This window comes from Echinops telfairi, unplaced genomic scaffold (assembly GCF_000313985.2).
Source record: "Echinops telfairi isolate 266 unplaced genomic scaffold, ASM31398v2 ScPeMD7_3533;HRSCAF=4204_0, whole genome shotgun sequence".
Taxonomy (NCBI): domain Eukaryota; kingdom Metazoa; phylum Chordata; class Mammalia; order Afrosoricida; family Tenrecidae; genus Echinops; species Echinops telfairi.
The window spans coordinates 62,175,093-62,195,322 of record NW_022107431.1 but is presented as its reverse complement, the minus strand read 5'-3'; the positions used below and the strand labels follow the sequence as shown (position 1 = coordinate 62,195,322).

The window sequence follows — 20,230 nt, the reverse complement described above, 5'->3', positions numbered from 1 at the left end:
GGGACCATACATAAGGTTTCTGGGCTATCAATCTTGACAGGCGCAAAGTCCCTCAACTTGCTCACCAGGAGTGACTCATGGGTTAAAAATGGTGACTTGGTGGTTAGTACAACACTTATTGACACCCTCAAAACTCACTGCCATTGAGGCAACACTGACTCGTGGAGACACCCACGACTGGGTTTCCCAGGCTGTAACAGTTCATGGGCGTGGAAAGCCCAGTCTTTCCCCCATGGAGCACAGCCCAACCCGGAACCACACCCACTGAGAGGGCACCTTCCCTCCTGCGCACCAAGGCAAAACCCATCCCGTCAGATGCCATCTCTATAAATATAGAGAGTTGTAAACACGAGATTTTTTTATGTGAACGTGTTTCTTTCACTACTTTTGATTTTTAAAATGGAATATCACTTTGAGTCTTTGTTATTTTAATTTTTAGCGTATCCTTTTCATCAAAGGATGCTTAGATCAAACAAATTATGTAAAGCAACAATTAAAACATACTTTTTTTCATTCTGCTGGCTTTCAATCTCGACAATGCTTTCCCTTTTTTTTCTTGTAATTTCTTTAAGCCATACATTCATACCCTTTTATCACCTCATAATAATTTAAAATTCATGCTTTCAGTGACCAATATACGCAGTTGACATTGCAGTTTCTCGCATTCTCAGTTTTCCAGAGCACTGGCTGCTTGCTCCCTGCTGCGCCTCCCTCTTGAAGCCCATGACTCGGCACTCTGTCGCTTCTCTCCCAAATGCTCCTACTTTACTTCTTTTTCTTCCTGCTTTCGAAATAGAGCTTACCCTGCTTTTCTTTCTAGTTGTTCGTGTTGGGTAATGTTACCATGGGAAATCTGAAGGGAAATCCCTTGTCTGCTCCTCCAGTTTTCTGATTTCCATTTCTTACAACTATTTGCATATTTCCATTTAGCTAGACCTTTGTATCAATCTGAACCTATTTGAAACATAAATTGTCTTTCCTCTGAAGCAGCTCTCTCTCTTCTTCAAGATTTTCCTGTTTCAATTACTGGCACCATCATTTTTAGGGGGCAATCTAGCTACATACCATCTTCGACTCTTACCTGACCTTCACCTTTCACATCTAATTAGTTATCAATTTTGTAGAGCTATATTAAGCAGTTTCTCCACATGCATCCTTGTGTCTCCATCTTTGTTACCATTACCTAACTCAGGTTCTAATTATTTCTTGCTTGGCAAGCGCAATAGCTTTCTCCTCAGCCGGCTTCAATGAGCTGTAATCAATCTATCACAGTTGTCCCTCTTGTAGCTGTGGCCACATTAACCTTTTCTTCTTCTTCTGTGTTACTTTTAACAAAATCTTTTAGGGGTTCTCCATTACACAGAAGATTAAATAGCAATTTCCTAGTGTGGTATTCAAGGATCTCTACAACCTATCCTCCATACTCCAAACTTCATTCTCTGATACTGAACAGCCCCCCCCCCCAAAAAAAAAAAAAAACCTTTTGTTTTATGTGTTCTAAGCTTCTCCTCATAACATTTCCTTAACAGAGAAATAATAATTACTTATCGACTAATTTTTATCCAAATAGTTCATGTTTCAATCGATAAAGTGAGCAGCTGTCTCTTATTTAAACATGGCGATCAGGTAGAGATTAAAGAAAGGTTAAAGTGATACTCTTTTTTCAGATACCTGCCAGTTGGTGTTTGAAAGAACATTAGCATGGTGACGATTTTCTCATGCTCATCCAACTTACCTAAACATTTCCACTTGCCATTTGTAAGTGGCCGTGACTCAAGCACAGGAAGAGGGGCTTAGGGAAGGTAATTTACTCTAATATGGTTTCAGAAGGCTTGAAGCTGAGGGCAAGGCGGAGAACTGAGCAAGCCTGGGTGGAAGATCACTTTTTCGGAACTGCTTCATGGTTCTTTTACATGGAAGCTAAGGGGTCCAGGATTCTAATGCTGAGAAACCTGCTAGACACATTTCTCAAAGCAAATTCTTAGAGAACATGCTGCCCTGCCATGTAAAGACTGAAGTCTGTAAATCTCTTAGCAGAAAGGACGGCTAGCCGAGTGCAAAGGGCAGTAGAAACACTGAGGGGTTTTCATGAATGTATAAACCAATGTAGAATGGTAGGACAGCACTGATATAAAATATCCCTGCTTTTGTTTCCCTGTATGGCTGGTTACCATGGTACCAAGCTTGGAACATTTTAACAGAAAATGGGCTGTAGCTGCCAAAGAAATGGCTTTTTTTTTTTTTTGTATCAGAACAATAATCCACACTGCTTAATTGCCGGATTTTTTTCCAATTATTTCTTGATAATTCTTTGCCAGTGTTAAACCTGAGTAATAAGCAGTCCCAGCCACAAACATAACAAATTATATACCAAACAGTCTTTCATAGTGGGATACATAGCAGAACTGTATGCAAATACTAGACCTGTGTGTGTATAGAATTATACGTATGTGTGTACATAAATTATTTTCTTTATGAATGCATTATGTAAACATTGGTCTTCACCTGCTAATTATTAAGTTGTTGACCTAAGACCAATTTAAAAGAAAAATCAGCCAAATGGCATTTTATACACTTCTTTTCATATTTTTATATGGTTCCAAATAATCCTTCTCTAAAATTGAGACTGCCTGTATGGGAAGAAAAATAGTCAATTCGTAGACAGAAGGTGGTACACAGATGGTGTTCCTGACTGGAAAATATGGTCATATTTCACAATCTTACTTGTTGCTGGAAGAACTCAGAGGGCAAGCACATTGCCGACAGTCATTTGGCAATCCCTTGACAATTCCGTAGTACCCGAGAGCACAGCGCTCACAGAAGTCCCCAGCAGTGTGATGCTGACAATCCTGTACAGCAAAAGGAAGAACAATTACTCCTTGCTCAACCACACCTCGAATGTACTCTATCACAGATCGCCCACACGCGAGTGGGTGGGCACGCACACAATGTCATTGAGGCATGACCAGGTGTTTGACGCATGTATTTTTTTTCTGGTGGTTTCCTCTTTATTGATGTACCTCCTCCCAGCCCCACCCCTGCATCCCATAATTGTAGTCCCCTCCACCTACCCCCAAATAGAAGGCAGTGAAAGGCATTGTTGGGTTTCTGAGCCCCCTGGGTAGTTAGAGTGGTAACAGAAACCAAAACAATTACTGGGTGTGAGACTGGCAACCAGGAAGACTGCAGTGGAGTGGGAGAGGTGGCAGAGAAGGTGGAGAGGAAACGGAAGAAGGCGTTGTACTAGGGGCCATTTCCATCTTTAGTCCATGACTGCGCCCGCTAGGAAGGGCTGGAGGGAAAGCCACAGACATGGAGTAGTGCAGATCCTGAAGGTGGGAGGTGAGATTTGAGCCTGAAGGAGGCATGGGTCAAGAAAGGGGGACCACCTTTCTCTTTGTAGACTGGGACCCCGCCTCAGCTCAAGGTCAGCAGCTTCACAGACCGCAGAGGCTTTCGTCAAAGCAGGCAAAGTACAGAAAGCCGTCTTCGTGGTGTTCCTGGTGTGTTTATAGCTGATCCAGCGGGGTACCGGTGGGGGGACTGACGTTGTAGACAAAGGAAAAGAAGGTGCCTTCAGCTCGGAGATGAACTTCCTTCTGAATCAAGAAGTAGAACTGACCAGCTGTGAGATCAGAAGGCCCCACATGTGTCATTTCGTCTAGATCATCTATCAGAGCTTTGGGCGCCTTCTCTGCTGTCACCAGGACCCCGTCTGGAAATTTCTTTCGGATCTTCTTGCCCGCTGAGCGGTGCTTCTGGAACGGATGCTCCTGGTCATACACGCCCTTCATCCTCCTGGGGACCAGGCTGGACCTGGTTGGGCTGAGGGAATCCCGGGAGGGCCTGGCCTGACACGTGTATTTTTAAAGAAGCACTTTCATGGAGAAATGGTCAGGGCAGCTACATGGACATTCAGTGTCTCTGTCCTGTTTGCGCTACATCATTGGCCATGTAAACGTTTCTCTTATTCTACACGGGGTCGAATTCAAGAACCTCTACACCTTAGCACTTCATTTGACAGTCACTGCTTCTGCTCTTGCCAGGGTTTACATCTACACCTGCTAGAAAAAGGCAAGAGCTGCACATTCTGGAACACAGACACCTTTCTCACTGCTCACCAGTGGAAACCGAATCAAGGCAAAACCCATAAATGTTTGAAGAGGCAATAATAGTAAAAAAATGGTCAGTCCAGTTGTCATATTAAACGTGATTTTTATCTCTTGCCAAGGGTTCGCAGTGCTTTATAGACATAAAAGGGTCAATGTTAAATTAACCACCTCAGGTCAATATTTCATATTTTATGCTTACCTCATGTGGGACACGAGGAATATCTAGAGGAATGTGCTTTCACTTTATTTCCATAAGGAAATGAAAACTGTTTCAGAATAATGTCTGAATTGTTTTGAAACTGAAATTCTCATACAGCAGAATGCTATTTAGCACATAGCAACCATTCATATTGTTAGGATTAATGAGCTACCACATGCAGGGCCCTGAGATCTTAACTGAGAGGAATCAAGTGGTGGTGGTGGTGGGTGGTGGGCGGGGGAGGAACAGAACAGATAAAGTATAGGACAGCATCCTGGGCCATAGAAATATTTACATTTTAGGAACATCTTTCTACAAATTGAAAAATAATGTGGCAGGAAGAAGACAATACTGAAAGGTAGCTTAGAGGAAACTTGATGCTTGGCATTTTGGGTGTTGAAGAAAAAGGAAAGGAGAGAGAAGAGTTTTATTTTTGGACTGAATTTGGAGAGATCAGAAGGGTGGCTGATATTCTACAGAGCACCAACATATAAGTTGAAGAGGAAATAAGCCGTTCACACAGCAAGTATGGATGCTAAGTGAATGGATCTGATCAATGGAACAGGCATCAAAGAGGTACCTGCAGGCTCGATGTTGAACTTGGAAGACATTCCATAGGTCAGGATCTTTGCTTGGCTCAGGCAATCAAGGAGGGCATATTTATTTTCCTGTGTCTTCCCATGGCCAGTACGTGGGATTATATATGCTGTCATTTATGAAAGCTTTTAACTGAAGTCACTTCCACCACAGAATTGGCTATGATATTTACTATTCTTTCTTTATGATTTTAAAAGAAATTCCTATTGGTTTTGATACTTGATGCCATTATCTGGGATGAAACTATGACACTGTCATGATGAATTTTAGACAACAGATTTTTCTTTAATTTTGGTTTTCTATTTGAAATGTATATGTAATTTACAAATGCATTTTATATCCATGTCAAATGGACCTGCTTTCTCAGTATGACAGGGTACAAGTTGAAAACTCTCTGAAGATGACAGCTGCCTATTTTCAGAGAAATGAAAACCCTCATTTGGATGGTTCCTTAGTTTCCCTTGAGATAATTCCGTATTTTGTCTGCATTATATCCTATCCCATAGCAAAGTAATAAAGTATTTGATATTGTTTTTTCCAGCCATATAATTTGCTACTCTCAACAAATAATTTCCTTTTTCCTAATAAGTACAGGGAAGACAGTGGGTGGAGAGAGGGATGGTTTATGATTCAACTGTGAGTGATTATTATCAAAGTTCATTATGATTGCCATCCTGCTAGGTATATCAGCAGTGGATCATGATGACCTCACTACCTGGAGTGGAGTGGGCCCTTTGGACGGTGAGATCCCTTTGCATTGAACCTCCTGGGTCCAGGAGACAGCTGGGACACCAGAGGAGTGGCAGAGGAGCTGCAGCAACAGCAGAACCAGCATTCAGAGCATACGACAGAATGGTGGAACTCCCAGCCCATAGACCAAGTACCACTGAGGGCTTTAGGACAGGAGGCTGGCTTGTGGAGTAAGTGCCCCTGGGCACTTAATTGGGAGAGCTAGTTTTACTGACCCACAGAACTGGAGCCGAATACTACAGAGTTCAGGTTTACCATGGAGTGGCATGCTTTGACACATTCACTGACAGCCCTGAAAGAGCTTTTCAACCTTGCCAGAGCAGTGCAAGGGACAGGACCAGAGGCTGAGACCCGGAAAAGCAGTCTGCCAGTAGGTATGGCAGAGAAGAAACTGTCTTGATTGAACAACTGTGTGCTGAGCATATTTCACCTGATTTGTAACCTGCCAACTTCCTTAATAAAGCCCATAGTCAAAAGCATTATCTGTGAGTTCTGTGGGGTTATTACAATGAATTATAGAATCTAGCAGAGAAGTAGAGTGGGGAAAATAAAGCGCTGTGGGAGGAGCATCCACTAACATTTATTTTCTTCTCTAGGAAGTATTTGTTTTATCCTTGGTCTAAATCTCTTCTTTCTTTACTCTGCTTCCCTTGACCTTCTAGCTTCTTTTCTTCTGCATATTCAGTCCTTTTTAGTTGCCTTAGACTCCTTAACATTTGAGGTCCATCAACATTTTCCTAAATTAAAAAGAAGTGGTGGGGCTCAAGTTCTTTGGCAACTTTCAATCTGTCTTTGTGAAAACATTTTTTTTTAAATCCCACGGTCTATCTTTCTGGTCTCCACTTTCTCATTTCCTAGGCATCTGATTTTACCATCAAAACATAATTCCAGACTCCTTCACAGCTCTTTGGTGTTAATCCAAACTAACTGACAATAATCAGCTGTCAAACTTTTATACTTTTATACTTTGAAAGAGTGGACATAATACTTTCTACTGAATAAAAACTGACATTTTTGGAAAAAAAATCTTAGATGTCTAATGAGAATTTCAATTATATTCTGAAAATTAGTATGTCCCAGTATCATTCCAATAATAGGTAAGAATATACAAATCTAAATATGTAGGTATATATATCTGTGTGTTTGGAAACCGGTGGCATATATTCTTTTTCCTCAATCCAACAAAAGACATTAATACTATGATTTGTTGGATTTACCACCACTTATCTGTCAGTTTGTCATTCCGTGGTGGTTTGTGTGTTGCTGTGCCGGTGGAAGCTGTGCTATTGGTATTTCAAATACCAGCAGGGTCAACCGAAGCAAAGAGGTTTCAGGAAAGCTGCCAGACTAAGAAGAGACTACCAAGGAGAATAGGCTGTCCATTTCTGAGGAATTATCTGCTGAAACCCAATGGACATAATGAAAGCATTGTCATATCCTGAAACTCATAAAAAGGAGAACATTGTCAGAGACAGGGCCAGAAGACAAGCCCTCGGGTCAGCAGGCATGCACAATATGTGGAAGCGCTGCCACCTCCGAGCTGAGCCAACCAGAAGGATGGGGATCGAGTCAAGCCTGTGGGAGGAAAGGCTTCAGTCATTTCATTTGCTAATAGGGCAGGATTCAAAATGAGAAGACACGGCTGCAAAAATCCACTAATGAATAGAACTTGGCATGTACAAAGTATGAGTCTAGGAAAATTGGAGGCTGTACAAAAGAAATGGAATGCATCAAAACAGACATTCTAGATATTAGTGAGCTGAAATGGACTGATATTGGCCATTTTGAGTCAGAAAATCATATGGTTTACTATGCTTGGGAAGAAAACAACCACGGGAATGGGGTTGCATTCAACCTCAATAAGGACATCTGAAGATCTATCTTGAAGGATAGTGCCATTTGTGATAGGATTGTATCTATTTGCCTTCCAGGAATTTGAGCTAGTACAACCTTTGTTCCAGTTTATGCACCAACCGTGACAGTTAGTAATGAAGAAATCCACCAATGTATTTCATTGAAATGTATGAAATTGATCACACATGTAACAAAGATGCATTGATAATTATTGGTGACCACAATACAAAAGTTGGAAAAAGAGGAAGGAACTATAGTTGGAAAGCATGCCCTTATTAAAGAAACAAAGCCAAAATGCTAGCGTCTGTCCCACCTGAATTTTGAGAACATCTCAAGAACAAATTTGACACACCAAATACTAATGACAGCACACCTGATGATCTGTGGAGTAATATCAAGAACATCATACATGAAGAAAGCAACAGGTCATTAAAACACAGGAAGAAAGAAAGAAAGGATCAGCAGGTATTTCAGAAGGCACTCGGAAGCTTGCTCTTAATTTCAGAGTAGATAAGCCACGTAGAAAAATGTATGAAGTCGCATACTGGACAGAAACTTCCAAAGGCAGCTTGAGGAGACAAAGAATTTATGAAATGTGAAAAGACCCAGAGTTTGAAAACCGAAAAGGAAGAACGTGTTCAGCATATATTAAACTGAAAGAATCCAAGAAACAAGTTCAAGCCTTGGGTTGCAATATTGACAAGTTCTATGGGCAAAATATTGAATGATGCATGACACATCAAAAGAATATGGAAAGAATACACAGAGTAACCGAATGAAAAAGAACTAGTTTATATTCAACCATTTCAAGAGGTAGCATATAAGCAAGAACCAATGGTACTAAAGAAAGAAGTTCAAGCTGCACTAAAAACATTAGCCAAAAACAAGGATCCAGGAATTGATGGAATACCAATTGAAATATGTCGATAAGCTGATGAAGCATCGGAAACACTCACTCATTTGTGCCAGGAAATTTGGAAGATGGCTACTTGCTCAACTGATTAGAGGAGATCCACAAGAAGAAGAGATCCATTCCAAAGAAAGGTGACCTAACAGATGGCTCAAATTGTAGAGCAATATCATTAGTATGACGTGGAGGTAAAATTTGGCTGAAGATCATCGAATAGTTGCAGCACTACATTGACAGGGAGTTTCCAGTGATTCAGACTGGATTCAGAAGTAGGCATGGAACAAGGGCTATCTCTGCTGATGTCAGATGGATCTTAGCTGAAAGAAGAGAATACCAGGAAGATGTTTACTTGTGTTTTATTGATTCTGCTAAGGCCTTCGACTATATGGACCACAGTAAACTGTGGATAGTCTTGAGAAGACTGGAAATTCCAGAACACGTCATTTTACTCCAATGGAACTTGTGCATGGATCAAGAAAACAGAACAAGGGAATCCTGCATGCTTTAAACCAGGAATGTGGACATCAGGGTTGTATATTCTCACCATATATACTCAATCTGTATGCTGAGAAAATCATCAAAGAAGTCAGCTTATATGAAGAAGAATGTGGCATCAGGGTAGCAAGAAGACTTATTATCAATCTGCAACATGCAGATGACATCACCTTGCTTTTTGAAAGTGAGCAGGCCTTGATGCAAATCAAGGATTGCAGCCTTTGATATGGATCACAGGTTAATGTAAGGAAAACCAAAATCTTCACAACTTACAGAGTGATAGCAGACATTTGGATTAATATAGGACTTACGGACTTAGGGATCTGAACTGGGCTAAGATACTTTCTAATATACAATTACTCTTTGATATAAAATTCTCTCTTATACACATATGACTCTCCCTGTATTTGTTTCTCTAGTCTACCTGGACTAACATAGTTGGAGATTCAAACCCAGCAACCACTCTGAGGAAGAATGATGAAGCTGTATGCTTCCATGAAGAGTTACAGTTTTGGAAACTCTTTAAAGCATTGCTCTGTCTTGAGAATCAATTCAACGAAAGTGTTTTTTGTTTGTTTTGTTTTTACATCCTAGTCTTGGTATATACATAGAGTTGGACACATTATTATTTTTCCTGAATTTGAGGTATGATGCATCACACTATATGATGAATTTGATAATGCAATGGGATATAGTATCCCTAGCAATTAGTTGGTGATGAGTTATTTTGATAACTCCTAATAAACTCCTAATAAGAACAGTTTATTTTTCCTACAGTTGACAGATAATAGTGAAATAAGCAATCTTTGAATTTCACTGGAGATCAAAATCAATGCTCTCTATATTTTATATGTTTTATAAAGCCTGGTATGACATTTCACAGCTATTTATCCTTTGATTTCTTTTTAAACTTCTCATATGTTCTCAATGTTTTTCATACAAGACTATTGTATTTACATATTCTATTAGTACTCTAGGATGCAACTCAACTGCGCTTTAAAAAGCAAACTAATTTAATGAAGTAGACATATATTTACTTGTTCTCAAGGTCTGAGGACAGCATTATGTAGTAGATTTGAAATCTGATTCAAATACGTTTTAGTCAAGACTCTGTAGGTTTCTAACATTTTAGTAGCATTCATTTTCAGTGCTATAATAAATTGCTAATAATCGCTGTTTTTGCTGGGTTGTTAGATAATTTAAATAATATAAAGTGTACAGAATCTTAAACCCAGCAGACTGTAGTTACAAATCAGTATATTTCTGAACATAGGGCTAATTGCTTAACCAGAAATATAGTGCTTCAGGCAGCAGCACAGGTCAATAGTGGCAATTTGCCTTGTGTTTCCATTTCTCTTTAAGAAAAGATTGTCTTCAATTTAAACAATACTTTCACAAGATATGCAATCTTAAGGCAGTGCACTGAATTATTTAATATGGATCTTCTAGTTATAGTCTTTGTAGCTCCCACCAAATGACTGATGGAGAAGAGGAAGTGAGGGGAGATACTGACTGATAAAGAGTGTCTAATTCAGTGGTGAGTGATCTTTAACAGGGTTAATTGTGATGATCATTCCACTGGTTACAGAAGGAGCCATCTCATAAGAAGGATGGAGGCTTTCAGGAACCTGAAAGCCCTGTTCATCGAACCTCTTCAATTGAGGGACAGAAAGATATGATATCAGAGAAGCAGCAGGGAAATGGCATGAGAATGATAGCAGAAGAATCAAGGGCCAGAGCATGGGGCCTTTCAGTGGACCTCCTGACCCAACGGGGGGTCAGGAGCTGAATGCATACAAGCAGGTGGCTCACTTAGGGTATCTCTAGGCACTTAATTGGGATGTGAGGTTTACTTATTCAGGCAGCTAGAGCTGAGTGCTTTGGGGACCAGGTGATTTATAATAGACTTGATTGCACTTGGGGCATCTATCAGCTCCACTCAAGACCTTTGTAACACTGTCCAAACATGGCAGAAGCCAAGAGATCACTAGACCAAGGGCTAGAGATACAAAGGATTAGAGAGAGGCCTTTAGTGGAATGTGATAGAAAAGAGGCCATCTTGGCCAGAAACACTGTATCCTGAGCATTTCTGATCCTGAATTGTAACCAGTTAACTTCCCTAATAATCCCCATAATCCTGAATATGTTCTGTGAGACCATTATCTAACACAACAACATAGACAAAAGTTGGTTGTAGAATCTTTGGTTGTAGAAAACTCAGGTTTGTCAGGAGTGGAGTGGGGTGGGGTGATGGGGACCCCTCAAATGGCTTTTCCAAATAACCAAGGCAAAAGGCCAGAAAGAGGAACTGATTTTACAACAGTATCAAAATGCATGTGATTAGGGGAGAACACTAAGAGAGTATGTATAGTAACAAAAGGAGATTTCGTGAAGGTGTGAATCTTGGAAACATGCAGAAGCAAAAGTAATGTGGACAGACAATAAAGAAGTTCCCTCTGAGTTTGAGAGACCCCACTATGTCCTGGCCCAGGAAGCAAACTGAACGAAGAACTTCAAAACAATGAGTCACTGTGCTGAATGCTACTCAGGACTGATCGTTGATCTCCAGTGTCAGTATAGTTGTTGCTGCAGCAGCCCAATGTACAACAGGAAAACACTCCATGGTCCTGCACAGGCTCACAATCCTTCTTATGCTTTGCTTCATCAGTGACATCACTCAGTCAATCCATTTTTTGTGAAAGCTTTCCTCTTTTTCACTGCCTCTCCATTTTACCCTGAATGATGCCTTTTTCCATGAACTGGTCTTTCCTGAAAATATGCCCTAAATATGGGAGATAAAGTCCCGCCATCCTTGCCTCTAAGGAGCATTCTGGCTGTATTTCTTCCAAGGCAGATCTGTTTATTCTTTTGGCAGATTATGATATTGTCACTCTTCTTTGCCAGCACCATTAACTCAGATGCATCAATTCTCCATTGCTCTTCCTTATTCAAGGCCCAACTCTCACATGCATGCGCAGCAATGGAAAACACCATGGCTTGGGTCAAGTGCACCTTAGTGCTCAGAGTAATATCCCTGCTGTCCAACACTTTAAAGAAGTCTTGTGCAACGGATTCCAATGTATCTTTTGATTTCGTGATTGCTGATTCTGTAAGCATTGATTTTGAATCCAAGCAATGTGAAATCATGGACAACTTTGATCTTTGACACTTCAGTATGATGTGACCTACTAGTCCAGTTGTAAGAATGTTGGTTCTCATTATGTGGAGTTGTAATACACATGGAAGGCTGCCATCCTTGCTCTTCATTGCTCAGCAAGTGCTTCAACACCTACCTGATGTTCAGGGCAAGAGGAATGAAGACTGGGAGTAAGAGTAGCTGCTGTTGGAGAGGGCTGACTGGGGAGACATGTGTCTAGACGAGCTTCAGGTGGGTTTCATGTAGACCAATTCACAGAGCATTTAGTCCACTGAGCTAATATGTCTCACCATGAATGCTACACGTCAAATGGAAGAGCTTTCAAATATCAGCAAAGATTTCCAGAGCTGGGGATTAGTGGAGACATAGAAAGCCTGAATGTCTTACGATGACTGAGATCAAAATACATGATTGTATCATTCTTGCTTATTCTAAGGCAAATAGTGCTAGCAAGAATATAGTGAAAATATTAGAGCAATCTAACTGCTAAGGGAAATAATTAAATTATGGGACATCCCAATTATGACATTATATCAATCTTATTTATAAAAACAGACAATACATAAAATTGGTCTGGCATACATGAAGTATTAAGTGCATATCTCATGATGTTAAATACTGGATGGTTGTTACAGATTAGATGTGAAAGGTAGCTAGATTAGGGATAAAGGGGGTGTCTTCACCAAATGCCGACATTAAGCAAAAATTAGCTACCCATCCACAATAAAGGGGTTGGAAAGGAATTAGTTATGCTAATTAGACACCCAAACTGGTCATAAGCAGAACTAGGCCGCCCAGGTGGAAGCCAACATGGGTACGTCCACATTAGGCACCAGTAATATTACATCACACAGGTGCACCTAAACTGGGCCAATAAGGTCTACCAGTACCGTCCACCATGCCTCCCAGCTGGTGGGGACAGGAGGGAATAAAAGCAGGCGGAACGCAGGCCAGCTCTCTTCTCTTGTTCAGGTGTCCTCTTGGAGGGTGGGGACGCACACCTATGGGCTTGACCTATCTTGCTCAGGGAGGCCTCTTGGAATTTCCTGCTTTGGGCTCTACTGCTGTGGTTCGACCCTCCTATGCCAGGATTCTCTTCACTTGGGGTTTCACTCTCCCATGAAACAGACATTTTTAGTAGTAAATTTTCCCATGGTCCCTGCCCTGCAGCCTTGCACACTTTCCATGGATAGCATGTACTTTCTAGACTGTAATACCTGAGACTTTCCTTTCCCTCATCAAAGTTATTGGATTACAAAAGTGCTTCTGCCCTGTGAATTCTTCCAGGGTCAGAAGCAAGAAGTGAGGTAAACCACCCCAGAAACCTCACAGCTGCGTCCTTCAGAATTGCGTGTTGCAAATGCTAACCTCTGCACATAGGAAACCTGGACAGTAAAGAGGGAAGACTTGAGAGAGGTGATGCATTTACACGATGTTATTGGCAAGGAATAATGATCACATCTAGGAATTCCAGAAGAACAAATGTTTTGGGAGGAGGAACAGTCTGAATGCCCCCTTTGAATTGGGTCTGGTGAGACGTGGCTTACTGTACAGAATGACCAATCACTTCCTAAGGCCCTCATCCTACTGAAATCGAGGGTCAGTGAGGAAGAGGTCAATGCTCAGTAAGATGACTGCAACCATGGGCGCAAACACAGGATTGTGCAGATGGTGCTGGACAGGACTGTTTCACTCTTGTGAATTACTCCTTGTCTGTATTTATTGACTTGGCACCTAAGAACACATGCCTGTGGTGCTGATGCCATTTAGGAATGAGTGCCATTTGTTATGCTAACGGACATGTCCAGAGTAGGGTGGCTTTTAAGGCAGGCTCTTTTGAGACAGAAAAGAAAGTAAACCAGCAAACAAAAGAAGCAGAGATGTGGAAAGATGCCAGACCACAGGAAGATTACCCAGGAGCAAAAGTTGAGAGGAGACAAGAGCCCCCTCTCCCCCACCCACACACACCCCAAGCTAGCAGAGAAAGAAAGCTTTCCCCAAGATATTGTAGCCTGAATTTGGACTTCTACTTTTCTAAAATTTGAGAAAATACTTTCTGTTTGTTAAAGCCACTCACTTGTGGCCTTTCTAGGCATCACTAGGGAACTAAGACTGAACTTGGTGCCAAGAGCTGAGGTTGTTGTTCTAACAAATACCTGCAATGTGGAAGCAGTTTTGGAATCGCCTAACAGGTGGATGCTAAACAAATACTAAAATGCCTAATAAGGAAACCTAGATTACCTTGAAGTGATTGTTAGTAAGGTGAGGGTTGTCAAAGATAATTCTGGTGAAGACTCAGAAGAAAGTGAGGAGGGCTATGAGAAAGTCTCTTTTGCATAGGATACATATTGCATAAGCTCCATATTGATAAAAATGTGGACGATAAGCCTGCTTCTGGTAAGGATTTTAATGGGTGAGTTGAGTCAGGGCGTATATGAATTGTTCAATATAGAATTATGATGTTATTCTGTAAACTTACACTTAATTCACAATATATATATTTAAAGAAAAGTAATACACGCTTGAACCTGGTGGCAAGGCAGTGATTTTTATGCAGTGGTAAAAGACTCAGAATTCTGTTCAAATGCTAGGTAGAAGGTAAAACGTGTACATGGCAGACTTAGATCTCTGGCTGAGGAAATTTTGAAACCAGATCTGAAAGAGGCCACATGATTTCTCCTTGTCACAAGCACAATGTTAAATAAAAAGGATGAACTTAATCAAACTGATGGATTTAAAAAGTAATTTGTATTTCAGATTTCACTGATTCATAGGTAAAGAATTTTATTTTGCTCATGGATGGAATATACTTACTGTCTTACTCATATTAGATTTTGGTATTCAGAAGATAAGATTTTGGATTTGAAGTTGATTTAAGACGATGGGAATAATATGATGGAGCCCTGTTGGTGTGCTACTGTGTCAAATATTGACTATAATGATGTGCTCACACAAAACAATTGTGGGGATATTGAAGGATTGAGCAGTAATTTGTTCTGTTGTACATAAGGTGGCTGTGAACCAGAATCAACTGGATGGCACCTAACAATAACAACAACTGGTGCTATGGGTTTACTTTGAGTTGCTAACCACAAGATTGGTGGTTCAAACCCACCCTGCTACTTTAAAAGAGAAAAAGAAGACTGCCTGCTCCCATAATATTTACAGCCTATATAGGTACACATATATATGTATATGTGTGTGTGTATACACAAGGGAGTACCCCCCCCCCAAAGAAAACAGAAGAAAAAATCTCTGCTGGGCAGAATTTTCATAATAAGCATTTGCCCCACAAGGCCAGCATCCAGCAACTCTATCTGAGTTAGTGCATCCAGTGGCATTGCCTGGGAAGGTTCTCTCTGGTCACAGTGACTTTTTTCATAAAAGCAGTTCACTTGAACCTCCTTTTTTTGTGATGGGCAATTTAAGAGAACAGCATGCAGCTGTGAAATTGTGGTCCCTGTTTGGGAAAGAAGCCACAGAAATTGTGGTGATGATGAACACAGCTTATGAGGACAGAACTAAGGGAAAAACACAAGTATAGGAGTGTTTTTCTCATCTACAAAAAAGTGAAATGTTGATTGATGACAAAGCTCATTCTGGTTGGACAAAAAGATTGACAAAATCTATGCACTTGTGCTCAATGACTGACAATAGATCATTGAAGAGATGGGGAAGTTATCTGGGCTGTTTCGGAGCTTAATTCAGGAAATCTTAATGGAAGATTGGGAAATGAGAAGGGTTGCTGTGAAATCTATGCCTCAGGTTCTCACTGATCAGGGAAAAGTGTTTCAGGTGGAAACATGGCTGTGCTTTGGGAGAACAGCTCTGAAGTGATCCGGAGTTTTTTTCCAAGGTCATTACTGATGATGAGACATGGTGCTATTCTTACAACCTGAAAGCAAACGTCAATCAAGCCAGTGGAAGACACCATCATCACCTTGCCCATAAAAGCTCATCAAGGGAAATCAAAGATCAAGATGAAGCTCGTTTGTTTTCAATGTGAGGGGGATAGTACATTTGGAGTTCTTCCCACCACGTTAGACTGTTAATCAAGCTTTCTATTTAGAGGTTCTGAAAAGATTACTTTAACAGTGTGCAACAAAAAAGGCCTGATTTGTGGCAGACTGGGGACTGGTTTTGCCACCATGACAATGCCATCTCAGTATGCCAGTGTGGGCAAGACCCAGCATGCTTCTCTTAGAGCTCCACACACCATACTCACCTCACCTTGCTCTGTGCAACATTTTGTTCCCATGAATGAAGAGGGACATGAAAGGCAGTGATTTGATAATATAGAAGAGGTGAAGTCAACAAGGAGGGAGATCCTGTCAGCCATCCAAACATTGAGTTTGAAAATGTTCCGAGAATGGAATTGCAGATTTGATAAATGTATTAATTATAACGGAGAGTACTTTGAAGGTGATAAATTTGTTTTGTAAAAAAAAATTAAATACGTAGTTTTGAAAAAAAATCCTGTTTATTGAGGGGTACCCCCTCATATAGACATATATGAATGTAGGTTGTATAGTCTAATGGGTGAAATCTGAAATACAAATATATAGGGTTTCTGTAAATCAGAATCAACTTGTTGGTAGTAGATCTGGTTCTGGTTAGGGGGCCATATGATGAGGTGAGTGTGCTTTGTAAGTGACAACAATGTCTATTTTGAGGTCCCAAGGTGGAATCGCATGGACTGATTGTATCCCCTAAAATACGTTTGTAAATCCTAATGACTTTGCCTCTTATCAACATGGATTATATTCCCATTTGGAAATGAGTAGTCTCTGTTATGTATGCCAATGGGCAGTAGAAGTTAATTAAAGGTGTGTTTTAATTCAGTTTATTTTAGGTGATCTGAGATCAAATTAGCTAGGGGTTGGGCAAAAATGAGGGAAGACACATGCCAGCCACAGGAAGATTGTCCAGGAGCAGAAGCTCAGCAGAGACAGGAACTTCCCCTGAGCTGACAGAGAAAGTCTGCCTCAAGAGACAGCACCTTCGATTCAGACTTCTAGCCTCCTAAGCTCTGAAATAATAAGTCTGTTCAAGCCACCCACTTGGGGGAATTTCTGTCATAGCAGCATTAGATACATAAGAGAAATAAGCTTTATCTTCTTCTTAGTACGTGCCTATATTTTTCAAATTTTTATAAAAGGCTTTTATTTGTCCGCAGTAAGGGAGTGGGGAGAATGAATAGATCAGGTTTTTAAATATTTGTGTTGTCAGGTACTCTTCTCAAAGGCTGTTAAAATTCTATTCCTTGGCTCCAAATTTAACTTTTCCAGTTACCATTTTGAAATTACTTGTTAAAATTTACAATAGGGTAGATGTCATTTTTTGGTTGTTTTTTTCCCCTGCATATTCTATTTCACTTCTTCAACAAATAACATTCCCCTAGGGTGTCACTGGCCTCTGCTCACAGTAGCAGCATATGTAAAGAGAAACCTCATGGACCTTGGAGGAGAAAGACTCTCAGGTGAATACCTGGCATTTGGACGTTGACTGGTCACACAAGTTGCTGTGTCCATGACACTGACATGGGGCACAGGTGCCTAGGGTTGGTCCAGGGGTGGGGCCACCAGGTTCAGAAGGTAGTCGATAAAATCCTGGCAAGCACGTCTGAAAGAAAAGTAAGCCAATAAGAACAGTCCAAATAGAAATTTGCTTTAGCAATGCTCAGGTTCTTCACCGTGTGAAAAAATAAAAGGACTTCTTTCCTCCTACCTGTCTGTGTTAAGGACAATACCACTTAAGAAATGCAAGTGCCAATTTTGATGCTTAATGTGTGTATTTCTGTCCAGTCCCTGGTGAGCACACACAGTACCCATAATCACATTTTTGAGAGGAAAGCTTATATTTACATACAGATCTCTTAGCCTGAAAAGCTTTCAACGATTTTTCCTTTTTAAAAATGAAGTTTGTTTTTAAATACAATTGTCATTCACGTGGACTAAAGAGGGCCCTTGACAAGCTAAAATCTGCTTGACGGATAACCAGCAAATGTTCAGTGAAACAAGCAAGAAGTTAAACGAATAAAAGAGTGTCATGGTAACATTATATATATATAAAATAATAATATATATATACACACACACATATATATATAAATTAAAGACTATAAAAGTAGGAAATTTAAAATAATAAAAGCTCTATATGTCTTTGGAATATCAGTCCACAAATAAGATTTATTTTTTTACCCTAATATTTTCCCCTTCATTTTAAAATAAAAAGCTGAGAGCTTTAAAAAAAAAAACCTGCCAGCAAAGCTGACATACGCAGAATAAAAAATTATATCTTCACTCTGCTTTACTATCCAACTGTGTATAAAAACAAACACCACTACCCCAACCCCCACCCTCCGCCGCCCACCTCCCCCACACATACACACATCCCTTTGGCTTTCAGGCATCCACAGTTCTGGAGAAAGGATGAGGACAGCTTGTGCTCCAGCTCAGAGTTCATAGTATGCACACATTCATAAGTTGCATTTCTCAGGTATTCCTCGATTTACAAGTAAGAGGTCTGAGTTTTCATGCGGGCAATCCTGTGTATGCTGACCATGCCATGTATGTCAGAATAGAAGTGTGCGCCACAGGGTTCTTACAATAGTTGATTCCCAGAAATAGATCAACAAGCCTCCTCTAGCAGTTCTAGGAAGACTCAGCCCTCCAATGAGGTCACCATCTGTACCTCCTGGGGCGTGGTTTAAAACACAGAAGATCCCAAGGAACAACACGATCCCATTTCATCTAGTAGAGCGTGTAGATGGCTCCTGCAGGGTTTTCAACAGCAGCCGCCGCCTCAGCTTTCTCCTGGGGAGCCAAACCCTCAACTCTTGGGGTCAAGTCTTTAAATGTTACTGAGGCTTAAAATGGGACTGCATTGCCTCCTTAGTTACTTAGAATATTTCATCACAAGGTACTTTTCTCCCATTTAAGAAGAAAAGCAATTGCCGAATAGTTGGAAGAGGCTACAGGGTAAGTACTTCCTAAGGCCACTGAATGGTTTAGGTTCTGGGCTGGCTTAGTCCAGAGTAGATGATGCAAAACATTTCTTTTTCTTCTATGAGAAGAAGGACAAAAGATCACTAGTCAGCATTCTGGTTTATTTTGATTTGCATAGTACTTAAGTACCTCAATTAAACACTCAATTAAAAGTTCCCTTGTTTTTATCACAGCCCATAAAAGAGTCTAATGAGATTTAATATTACCCTGGAATTAAGTAAACTGATAGGGAAACCAATCGTAGTCAAAATAGTTGGAGTCTCATTGATCTTATGATGGGTGATATGGTATATTTTAGTAAATACATATTATTTAAACCCAAGCCTTGTTTATATCATTGTTATTGAATAAGGTCTGAAGATTATGACTGAGGAATAAATTTATTTAAGCTTAACAGAAGGCAGCATTCAATGTGTTTTTAATAGTGTGTCACAATGTACGTCATTCCAAAGCCTTAGCATGCTGGCTATAGAATAAAGTTGGATTTTCTTTACATAGATTCCATCCTGAACCATGTAAGTAATTGTTGTTGCTTTTACTGGCACTTTTATTAGGTGTGTGCTTGTGTGTGTGAGATGGCGATGGCCACTTAGGAGTGACACAAGTTAAGAGAACGCGCAGCTCCACTACGTTATTCAGTCCAAAGTTCACCTGCCTCAGAAGAAAAATTAAGTTTTAAAAAAAACAGACACATTTAAAAATCATTGTGGAATTTAATGTTAAGGACAGGTGCTTAACGGTGGGCACTACAAGTGAAGTTTATGGTAACATACAGTCAATGTATCCGATAGCTGTAGCCTGTCTGTGGGCAGATGCCATGGGGCAATGGAAAGGGAGCATTCCATAGGAGTTCTGTGCTGGAGTGCCGATGGACTTTGCAGTGCCTGCAGGGCCACCCCAGGGTTCGTAGCCCTTGGCTACACATAACATCACCTGAGGAGATTTAGAAAATATATACTGCTGCTTGAGCTCGGTCTTCTCAGAGATTCTACTTTAATTGCTAGAGTGGGGCCAGGATTTGTTTGAAAATATCGAGGAGGTTCTAGTGAGCAGTCAGTGTATATTTACCAGGCGAAGTGTGGTGAAAAGAACAGCACGCTCCTCGTGCTCTGTCATGAATATTTGTCTTTCAAGATATATATATATATA

At 40.5% G+C, this 20,230-nt stretch overlaps 1 protein-coding gene and 1 pseudogene across 6 annotated transcripts in view; both read right to left on the bottom strand.

Annotated features, from left to right (window-relative positions):
* The window catches only part of LAMA2 (laminin subunit alpha 2), a 671,264-nt gene that overhangs the window by 185,710 nt on the left and 465,324 nt on the right, over nucleotides 1–20,230 (bottom strand). For all 6 annotated transcript variants that reach the window (XM_045294657.1, XM_045294659.1, XM_045294658.1 and 3 more), the window contains 2 exons: nucleotides 17,562–17,696; nucleotides 2,725–2,849 (listed from right to left, as the gene is read on the bottom strand). In XM_045294657.1, coding sequence (XP_045150592.1) covers nucleotides 2,725–2,849; nucleotides 17,562–17,696 — 260 coding nt within the window. The remainder of the gene's footprint in view (nucleotides 1–2,724; nucleotides 2,850–17,561; nucleotides 17,697–20,230) is intronic.
* Nucleotides 3,438–3,794, bottom strand: LOC115871028 (annotated as a pseudogene).